Here is an 11,560-nt window from a genome sequence, read left to right as displayed (position 1 = left end):
TCCTAAAAGCGGAACTCGCATTTTTTTTCCCGCACTTCTCAAGAGAACCCATTTCAGCGTGTTATACATTTCCAGGTTTACTACATAAGAGACGCCCAAGGCGGCAGTCCATTTCCGAACACTCGATCCGGGGAGTGAAAAATGCAAGCTGAAACGAGCGGGTGGGCACAAATCCAAGGTAGAATCCAACCACATATACTGCAGTTTCATTTCAATTCACTACCAATTCAATCCTCCCCGTGAAACCGACGCTGAGCCGCAGTTTGCTTCCAAAATCCGTACACATTCACCGCGACAAATGAAACCAGCCTGGTAACCCTGCCTCCTTTGCAAACTGAGCGGTTGTTAAGTACTCTATACAAACTCTTGTGGAGCTTGAGCCCCACTTGGCTAGACTATTTGTGATCCACAACCAAGGTACACGGAGAGCGGAGAATATCTCAGGTTTGTCGCTATTTTTGTTGACTTTCAGAAAAGAGGAAACTCTTAACATGTAATGTAAACTTATATGTTTGTGAATAACTTGAACTGTTATTAAGTTGGATCGTTAGGTCTTGAATTTGCAATTCATTTCAAGCGTGTGAACAGAGAAATATTCATCGATTGTAAAGCTAGCGAAAGCTAATTCAAGTCGGATATCTGCTCCACGACTGTCAGTATTTTCACATACATACTAGTCATTTCTAGCCGAGATAACATAACGTTGCAGTTGTTCAATCTTCACAAATCCTGCTTTGTTAAAATGCCCAAATCACTTCCGCTTTTGGTTTGACTGATTAAATTCTACTCGCGCCGTATCCTTTTTCTTGAATCCTCTTAGTTGGCGAAATGCCTTAAATAAATTCATTAGAAAAAGAAATTATTATTCATTTCAAGCGAATAATTTCTTTTTTTGTCTCTCAAATCGTGCTCTCCTGAGAAATTTCAGCGCTTAACTTGTTATTGTTTGTTCGAACCTGTTAGGGCAAAGATTTGCATATTTCTTCTAGGCGAGAATATGCATATCATTACATGTCATATTAATTAATAATAGATCTGTCCGATCTGAATTCGGTATATCGTTGGATCGCTTGTCGCAATTTGTAGGGAACTGCATCACGTTTGCTAGAGCTGTGACTTTCATTGCAAGTCACAAATTAAACCTTTCCATCTTGCTGTCTGATCTGATGTATGATTATTTCGGATAGTTTCGCTTTAGTTTAAGTATTGGGAGCCGTATTACAAGACACGTCACGGTATCGAGGGAGAAGGTAGACCTTTCAATTCAGATTGTTTCTTGATGAAGAAGGCACGAGGGTTTTTAAGGATAAAGTAGATCAAAACAGATTGTAGATGAAGAACTTCAGAAATTTTTCTTAATGAAAGAAGCGTAACATAGCTACTTGAGTTGAATTCGTGTTTTCATAGGAACATAGAAGTCCCTAAAGTCAACTGCCGTATCGGGTTTGCTACCAGCCATTTTTACATGTGAATCCTAAGTTACAGAGTTAAAGAGCGACAGACACGAACAAATAATTGTGTCATCCGTTTATTTTTTTGCGTAATCTTCAAACAGTCCTTAGAGGAGTTACGCGATCAATGTTACGACTCATTCTTCATAACTAGCAATGTCTAGCATAACTAACAATGTCCTGTTTGTGTTTTGATAAAAGGAACGTTTCATAGTGAAATTCCCATCGTTAAAATTATGTCAAAATGTCTTTTTTTTTCTATTTCGCTATTTCATTGTAAGTTGTATTATAGGATTGATTTTTAGTGATGCGTGCAATTTGAGGAGTGTTTACTTTGTTTTCAGAGCATAATGCAATAGAATTAGAAATAACTGAAGGAGAACGTTAGAAGTTGAACAATTTGTTCGCCTCATTCGTTCATTTGAAAAATAGTTTCTGTAAATAGTAAATAATCCAGAACACATTACTTACACCCCAAAAGCGACAACTTGTCCATTGTAAACGGATCCAATGTAAGTTTGTGAATTTGTGGTAGAAATATAACCTTAAGGTCATTAATATTGTTGTGAAGATTTTGGTGCGAGGTCGTGATCGTGGATACTACTAGTGGGTTGCCAATTCAGGGGCACCAATTCAGGTTAGTTTCAATAAGAAATAATCGTTAATCTTGGGATCTTCCTCAAACATGCATGGCTCCAGTTAATTGAGTGAATGCAGTATTTAAGCCTCCTGGACTTCCTTCAAGACCCAAACTGATGCTTAACCCTTCAACTCCCAAGATCTAATTAGTAATTCTCCTTACCGTCTGCCATATAATTCTTGTGATGATAGTTCAGAGAATTTGGTACTGGATCAGCTAATAATCCCCTGACTGATATTGTTCTTTATTCTCATTGCTTTTCTCCTTGATATTGTATTGATATTGTGAGGAGAAATTCTGTCTTTGTCAATCATGCGAGTTGAAGGGTTAGGACAGAATGCTGGTGATTGTAGTAGAAAGACTGACAACAAATCACAATTGTTTGAAGTAGTTTAAACCTTTGTATCCGCAGAATGTGTATGACATATAACTTTATCAAGATTTAAGATTTTTGTCAAAAAAGTGTTGATTCTTAACACACATCAAGAGTTTCATTCCTTCATTTCATGTAAACAAATATTGGTCACGAGTAAAGGCTTTTAGAAAATGCGGTCCCTTCTGTGAGAAGCAGCCAATTCGAGTGGATTAAACGGGAAAAATTGAACTAAAAGGAAGCAAAAATAATATGTTTAATTTGAAATGGATTACAGATCGCAAGATGACTGATTTTATACACCTGGGCCTGCTGCAGTTGTTCAAAGGGCGGATAATGGCGCATGCTCCACAACGTATAAATCCCTATCCAGCGGGGTAATTGTTTACAAAACCTACTGTGCCATCCAATGGATAGATATTTGGATAGCCACCTCTCGAACAAACAGGACCAATATGGTGCCATTTTTTGTATTTTTCTGGCAGCAAGCGGCGTCGCATTCTTTATGAACAGATAAAAGCAGGGAACTAAGTGGTTCGCAACTTTGCCATTTATCTTCGACCAAATCTTTTTGTGAGTTTTTTAACTTTGAGCCTGACGTGGTACTCGCTACTCAAGATCAATTGATAAAAAGCTGATATCTCAACAAAGTAACCTCTCCAAATAGATTCAGTGTCTATGAAAATGCTGGCATTTATGAAATGCTTTTAGTGAATGCTTTCCAAGTAGGTTGTTCCAAGTCAGAGTTGTCCATGTCTGCTTGCGATCTCCTACCAAATGTAAGTTCTTGGAATTTTATACCCAAGAAATCTCCAATTTACGACGTCGGCAGAAGCTGGTGTTTTCAGTTCTCTCTTTACGAAAATCATTTCGTGTGGAAAATTCTGGTAATGCACAGAATAGTGGCTCAGCTGCAAACTGATATAGCTTCCCGTCCCATAATTGTCACCAAAAGCAATTAAGAACAAAAAGGCAAATTAGACTTTTGTGGAAACTTTTAAATGATAAAACGATATTTGTGTTTATCGTAGGATTCCTTACCATGTAATGGCGACAATCTCGGCTTCCAGCAAAGAAACGACTAACTACGCTCGGTTGTGTCGCCTGCTGGTGGATGTGGGTTCACAAGTACTCAGAGATGTATTCGAGAAACTGCGCCCTCCAGGAAGCCTTGACACAGTTTTAAAAACTCCTTCTGTAAGTTCCACGCTGACTTCATTAAAAAAGAAGCGAGTTCTTAACCATGCACAGTGGACGAAACTCACCTCATCGTCAGTGGCATCGGTGGATTTTGACATTACCCTGATAGCTGTCCTTCTTAGGAATATATGTGGCCTTTCCGCTCCGGTAACTGGCTGGAACACTCCTCCATCCGCATCAGACAAGACAGAGGCAGCCGATATCACCCGTATCAAGATATACAGGAACGAAGCCTACGCCCACGTCAAGCGTGCTTCTGTTGATGAAGCACAATTCAATGCGCATTGGATGAATATTAAGGACCTCTTGGTGAGACTTGGAGGAGTAAAGTACGAGGCGATTATCGATAACCTGAAAACTGAGGGAATAGACCCAGAGAAGGAAAAAGTCTATCAACAGCTCCTCAAAGAATGGACGGAATATGAAGAAAGTATCACAGAGGAACTTGGTGAGATTAAGGAACAGCTAGGGACCTTGAATTGCAAAATACAAAAGCTAGACGAGAAACTAGAAATGACGTTACCATTGGCACTCCCCGCGGAGGATCTCTGTCTAGCAAGTAAGGACTATTTTCTGGTTCTAAAACTTTATCACTCAACCTGGAATGGTTTGATTTTAATTATTCGGCACTGACAAACTACGCGTAATACCTGCCTACTGGACAGCAGATTAGGTTCAACCAAACTAAACTTTTATAATATTCAACAAGTATTTGCCGTAGGTGGAATGACTATCGTTGAATAATCTGATTATTCGACATTATTTATTGAGCCCGAGACAAATAATTGTTTTAGCATAATTGGGTAGGTGCCCGCGAATTATGTTGTAACTTCTTTTCGTTGTTGAAACCATTCTGTTACAATTGATTTGATTCCTCGTATAAAGATAAGCAGCCAGTTTATAATAGAATTTAACAGGTTTATTTGATTAAATTAGAAAAGACTCCATATTTTTCTTTTTGAAAGAGTTACACCAAACGTAGTAGCATCTTTTGCGCTTGTTTGAATTGTACTTATTCCTATTGCCTCTATTACGTGCTGCGTAACATTTAGAATGATATAGCAAGAGGACGGGAACGTCATTTTAGAACGGGAAAGCGCGCGGATAGTCTGGACACGACTCTATTTCGACTTCCGGTGTTGGCATTCTCATTCTCCCCAACAAGTTCAGGACATCATTTCGCTGGTTTTCTCGTCGCGATCAAAACGCCTACGCTTGCGTAAATTGTGCTCTTAGCTTATAAACGAGATAGTGCTTACTGGAATGATTTCAAAACTCATTTCCAGGATAACCAGGTCCCTTTCTTTGTTTTATTCGGTGTATTTGTGAAAATTTACCGCTACATTTATGCTGGATTCCCGAGAGGAAACACGATCGTTTGCAAGCGCTAACGATCCAAGATTTCGAAATAGACTCGAGTCCAGACTATCTTCGCGCTTTCCCATTCTGAAATGGCGTTCCCGTCCTTTTGAGTCAATTGCTAAATCACTCTACTCTATTGACAAAACACGCGGCAGCCATTTTGAAATTTAGCTCCCAAGCTATAATCACTTATAGCAAAAAGTGGCCTAATCCTCGACCGCTCAGAGCGCGCCTATCTCTACAGTTGCCGTCGCTGTTATGCTAAATGTTAATAATGCCAATAATAATTAGTTAACGATGTTTATTTCAATCTGGATACTTTTATCCTTTGCAGACTTTAGAGATCGTCTAGAGAAGCGGTATAACAACTTATGCCAAGTCAGAATCACCCCTTGGGATCCTGACAACACTGTACAAATTGACAAAATTTACACAGAGCTCTTTTGGGTCAGGGACAACAAGAAGCCAAGTGGAAAGAAACAAGAAAAACTTGATGATTATTCCGACATTCTGAAAGAGCTTAAAAGCAACAGAATCCTTGTATACGGTATACCGGGGAATGGAAAATCCACCTTTGCCAAAAAAATCGCAATCGACTGGGTAAGAGGTAAAAAGGAAAACCTAGAGAAATTTGATCTGCTGCTCATGATCCCGTTACGAAACGTTTGCCATAGTAAAACCTTCCGGAACATGTTAATTGAAGCCAAGCTGTTTGCCGCTGAAGACCAGAAGCTCGTCGACGCTCTCCTTAGGTACATTCTTGAGCACAAAGATAAAGTTTTGTTGGTTTTGGATGGTTTTGACGAGTACAATGCAGGTGAGGAGACTCCAGTTGTTAGCCGCGTATGGATGGGGGATGAGCTCCGAGACTGCTTTGTGATTTTGACAACGAGGCCAATAAGAGAGGATGATGTAAAGCGATACAGCAGCGCTCAATTTCAGATAAAAGGATTTGACCAAGCCCAGATCAAAGAGTTTTCAATGAAGTTTTTAGAAGATGAGCAAGAAGTTCAGAAGTTTCTTGGTTACATTAAGATACACAAGCTGAAGGAGATTTCAGAAATTCCCCTGCTTTTGCTGATGCTTTGTTTAGTCTGGAAGGAGAAAGATCGCGAAGGGTTACCAGAGGCAAAAGTGCATCTTTACAGCGATTTCATTCAAACCCTTTTAAATCACATGGCCGCAAAAGACGCTGATGAAGAAGTTAAGAGCATCAAGGGCTACAGTGGCGATCTTGAACAAGTCGGAGAACTGGCATTTAATGCTTTACTGAATAATTCTCTCGAGTTTGATTATGAAAATTTTCCTAACGAACTTCTGAATAGCAAGTTGATCCGTGTTGGCGTAATTCAGATTGTAAAGCTCTTTAGTGCAAAGCCAAAGAAGATGGTGGCCTTCCTTCACAAATCCATTCAAGAATTCTTAGCAGCTTGGTTTATTATTCAAAAGTTACTTCCATCCGCTAAAGACAATGTTACTTGCATACCCACCATAGATTCAACCAGAAAAGTTTCCGACTTGCTCGAAGTCCTCAAGTTTGTCTGCAAATGGTCACCGGAAGGGTCGAAAGCTGTACAGCAGCATCTGGCGTCCTTGAGGACAAATCAAAATCCCCCCGAAGATGTTCAAACAGAAACACCGTTCTTGGAGGATTTGCCGTGTGATAACAAAAGATTGTCAAAGTTGAGCCTTGAGTGCTTTATCACTACACCCACTCAATTTAAGGCCGAAGTGTACCCGTCGCTGTTGAAATCTCTCACTGGCGTTTTAATAATACCAGACACACTCCTGCCTCATGTGGCCAACGGGCATTTTGTGAAGTCCGACGCCCTGCCTGAGAGCGTACTATTTGATTTTCACAGGCGTCCTTCTCCTAAAGATCGCGATCACATTTCCTCCATCATGGACGATTTCAACGCAGTAATTGTAAGTTCGACAGGAGAAACAAAGGCTTCAGACTTTGTAAGAAGACAAAGAAAAACTGATGTATTGGCCTCTCTCTTACTAAAACGCTCAGAGGATAAGATGTATCTCTACTTCTCTCAGCTTGCCAACGTTGATGTGGAAACACTGAGGGAGCTTGCAATGCCAGCGCCAGCTACGTTTCTCCATACCCGTGCAGATCATGAAGATGTAGAGGTCGGTGACAGGGCAGCCGAGATGGATTGGCAAACTCGTCAGCACTGTTTTTCACTTGCAAAGAAAATTGACGTGGAGGATATAGAAGGCGACGTCATCCGCATCATTTGTAATGTTTTACCCCTTCTTAGCAGACCAAGAGAGATAGTGTTACGAAGCCTCAAAGAATCTTCTGAATCTCAGGAGACAGGACGTGTGGTGTCAGGAATGAACATGACAGAGTGTCTTAGACGCTTGAAACTACACAAAATATGCTTGACGGAAAAATCTCTGCCTTTGCTAGCAAACGCCTTACAGAAAGCTTGTAACTTGCAAGAATTAGTCTTGTCAGAAAACCCATTGGGAAGCAGCGTGAGGTGCCTGGCAGCAAATCTTCGTCATGTGCAGCAGCTGACTATCTTGGAATTGTCAGATGTTCTCATGGAGCACGTAACCTTCTCAGATCTTGCCAATTCCTTGCGTCATGTTCCTCACTTGGAAGTTCTTTCTGTCTCGAAATCGACTCGGGGCTTCGATCTCAGCCTTGGCAGACAACTTGGAATATGTTCCTCAATTGACTCGATTGGAGCTGAGAGAAACCCACATGGACGAAGATGGAGGAAGGGCTCTCTCTGACTGCTTACAATCTCTTCCACGGTTACAGGTGCTGGACATATCTCACAATCCACTGGGAAGCGCAGTTGTTGTGATTGCAGATAATCTTTGCAAAGCAACCTCCCTCACTGATCTCAATATGACTGACATAAAAATGGGCGCAGAGGAAGCCACAGCACTTGGTAGCTCACTTATGTCCCTTCAAAATCTTACAACACTGTCCATTGGGTCCAATCAACTAGCCCAAGGAGTCAGTGCTCTCGTCTGGCGTCTCTCTGAAAAATCAAAGTTGAAGCGACTCAACATGGAGAACGTAGAGATGGGTGAGGAGGAAGTTGACAATGTGGCAAAAACCTGCAAAAAAATCCAAAGCTTAGCCATTCTTAACGATTATCTTGTAAGTAACCTTCGTTTTATTTTGTAGTTTTGGCGGATCATGAAGGTGATCATTACCGTCAACACTCATACAAACCTCTGTCTTGAATAGTGAGCATGAATAAAGCTCCATCTCCACCCCTGAGTTTCTTTATCTCAATCAGAATCTCTAAAGTGATAGTAAGAGGTAGCTCAAAATGGTCTCGTTCTTTCTGATCGCTAATTCTTTGAAAGTTTGTAGCTTCGACACTTTGTAACAGCCTTATTAACAGCCTTATTACTTATCAACACGCCGCCTTCATTGTTTAATTGCCTCTGACTCTAAAACAAATAGATGACCCCGTGGTTTATTACTGAATTAATCTTTTCCGCGTTAGGTTTTACTTGTGGGGTCACGTGACAAACCGCGTAAGTTTGGACACTCAGTTAACCACGCACCACACGTGTTTGATTTTCCGCTTTGGCATTTTTTCGTAAATAACTTCCCTCCGTCGTGAATTTTTTCTATACTTGAAATTGACTTCTTTGTTTTGTTAAATGTTTGACTGATTATCAAGCAGTTGGGAATTATAATATTGCTACTGCTAAAGTAGATGCGAAGAATGTAATAGGGAGCGTTGCGGCATGGAATAATCAAACTACATTTGGCGAATTATCGACAGACTGACCTTTTCAACCTCCTATTACTTCAATTTCATCTCATTTGCCTTTTTTTAAGTTAACCTGTTCGTCCCCCCCTCCCCTCCTTCGAAACGTCAGCTTTGAAACTCTTTACGGTGGCCACTTTACGTTGTCAACTTAGTTGATAAAACTAAATTACTCTCAATAGAATTTAGTTGATTTATTTTAATCCAATAGGTCGTTTTTCAGTGACACCGGTAACAGTAATCGCACTCTGTGGTAGTTGTTTTATCATAATCCATTGCTGTTCTCATTTCAAGATCCTTTGATGTAGATTCTGTAGTCCAAGGGTCTTCACTATATCTGCTTTCTTTTAATCCGTAAGAAACAAAATATGACATTATTCTGTACTATTTTGTAATCACATTTTTTAACGAATTCAGTGATTTGATTTCATTTTTGTGATGTAACAGGATGAAACAGAAGAGTCGAAGAAAAGACAGAAGGAAGCTGAAGTAAATTACGACGAGGATTATTTTGATGACTATCAAGACCACTTTCTAGACAACGATTATGAAAATTATTCCTCCGGCGACTGGGGAGATGACAACGAGAGTAATGACGAGGACAATGGAGATTTTTACCAAGAGGATGATTTTGATGACGATCAGGACCACTTTCTAGACAACGATTATGAAGATTATTCCTCCGGCGACTGGGGAGATGACAACGACAGTAATGACGAAGACAATGGAGATTTTTACCAAGAGGATGATTTTGATGACGATCAGGACCACTCTCTAGACAACGATTATGAAGATTATTCCTCCAGCAACTGGGACGATGACAATGACGGTAATGACGAATATGATGAAGATTTTTACTAAGAGAATGTTTCTGATGAAGATGGTGATGAAGATTATGAGAATTGTCCTCCCAACTAAACCAATTAGCGAGAGGAACTTTTTTCCAGCAATCGACGGCTGAGTGACTGTGATGACGATGAAGTTGATGGTTATCAGTATGATGCCTATAGTGCAATTCTCGGAGAGCAAGTCTACGAACCCTTATGAAAAAAGAAAATTTTTTTGGCAACGGGCTGGCCGAGATATCCTTTAGCGAGGAAAAGCGTTTGGCTCCTTTCATTTTTAAATTACAAAAGGGGTTACATCACCACTTGTGTGGCTTTTATAGCTAGTAATAGATGTCACTAGCTTCCCGGATCTCTTTCTATTCTTTACATGCTGGGTGAAAACTTTGTTATACATCCCTGGAGTTTTCGGTGAAATAGATTGACTTACAGTGAGTCTAAATCTTTGAGAGAATTGTTTGAACGAAGGCTATACGATTTGGTCATCAGAAAGCTAATTAATAGAATTCCGGTCAAAATTTTATTATCTTATTTAATTTTGAGTCCCATAAGACAATTTGGATTTCCCATTGTTTTGCCTTTTTTTAAGGATTCATTAAATTAGAATTGTTTAAATCATAAATTTCTTGGAAATAAGACCGTTTTTTCAATGAAAATTCGTTCACCTGGTTGCTGGTTGAACGGTGAGAGTGAGCCCAGAGTGATACCTGAAAATGTACTTTTAGGGACAATTTTAAGTTGTTCATTAGGTTCTTGATAAAGGCGATGTTGCTAAGGAATCCACCATTAATTCGATGAAACACGCAGTTATGGATAATTACAGCCGGCTATAGTTTGCTTGAGGTATCCTAACAAACATTGCAATCGTAAGCGGATCTTCTTAGTCCATGCAATTTGAAGCCGTTTTTTTTTATTATATGTGTTTTTATCTCTGATAAGAAATACATATCAGGGGGGAAAAACCGGGCCATGGACGAGTCACTGTGTTGTGTTCTTTGGCAGACCCTCTACTCTCACAGAGCCTCTTTACGCCTAGGAGTATGAATCGGAACCGCTAAAAAGTTGGGAAAGCATCATGGAAGGTTCTTACCAGGATTTTATTTAATATTGTTACTTAGCTTTCCAATTTATAAACCTGCAAAAACAGTCAGAATGGCAGAAAGTCTTTTTCCTTATCTTCCCACCTCACTTTTCCCGACTACACCTTGGATGTCAACTAAGAGTTATCAAGCTACATGAAAATGAGCATAATTTAGTGGCAGATGTTCTGCCAAGTCCAGGCGTAGTCACCGAGTGCCCAGATTTTCTTTTCAAGCTAATAATGCCCCAGGGAAAACAGTAATTTCAAACCACTGCCTACTAATTTGGTTGCAAAAAAAAACATCTAGATGGCGGCCATCACTGACCCAACTAAGGAAGCAATAATCATAAATTGAAACCGTGAGAAGATGCATGGGCTTTTCCCACTCGTCAGATGAAATTTGGCACATTAGACTTGAATACGTCACTATCATATCAGTCTCCCCGCTTTAACTTTATCAGAGGATTACTTCGCGACCCTAAATCATAATAAGGTTTGGATATAGCGCGCGCTGTCATTGGTTGAAAGGACGTGTTCTGTCAGAGAGCAAAAGATAGAGCTGAGCTACGGCTGTCACGCCACCTGCCAAATTGTACCATGTCCAACCATTTCTCGGTCTTCTCTCTAGCTTTTTTTCGACTATGTCTCGTGTTCCTCCTACACTTCTTTTGTGTTCTAGCCGCTTCCTGCGTGCTTTACAACAGAACAGAGCATAGTCAAGGCTTCTTTATTTGTTAAACAAAATGCGCTTTCCCTCAACGATAGGTTCATGAAGTTTATCAAGTCATTAAGAGTGCAAACTAGACTAATGTCCCCATTTTTATTTCGTTTATTTCCCCCTTATTCCTTTCTC

General features: G+C 40.1%; 1 protein-coding gene across 1 annotated transcript; it reads left to right on the top strand.

Annotated features, from left to right (window-relative positions):
* Positions 1–340: 340 nt before the first annotated feature.
* Positions 341–9,767, top strand: LOC113683164 (NLR family CARD domain-containing protein 4). The gene is given in 5 exon segments (XM_089197875.1): positions 341–444; positions 3,496–4,223; positions 5,361–7,650; positions 7,652–8,156; positions 9,229–9,767. Coding segments are annotated over 4 exon segments (3,921 nt in total). The 5' UTR covers positions 341–444; positions 3,496–3,511; the 3' UTR covers positions 9,643–9,767.
* The last annotated feature ends 1,793 nt before the right edge of the window (positions 9,768–11,560 follow it).

This window comes from Pocillopora damicornis, chromosome 2, assembly GCF_964200805.1.
Source record: "Pocillopora damicornis chromosome 2, jaPocDami1.2, whole genome shotgun sequence".
NCBI classification, from domain to species: domain Eukaryota; kingdom Metazoa; phylum Cnidaria; class Anthozoa; order Scleractinia; family Pocilloporidae; genus Pocillopora; species Pocillopora damicornis.
The sequence above is the reverse complement of the archived record's forward strand: the minus strand, read 5'-3'. Positions and strand labels throughout refer to the sequence as shown.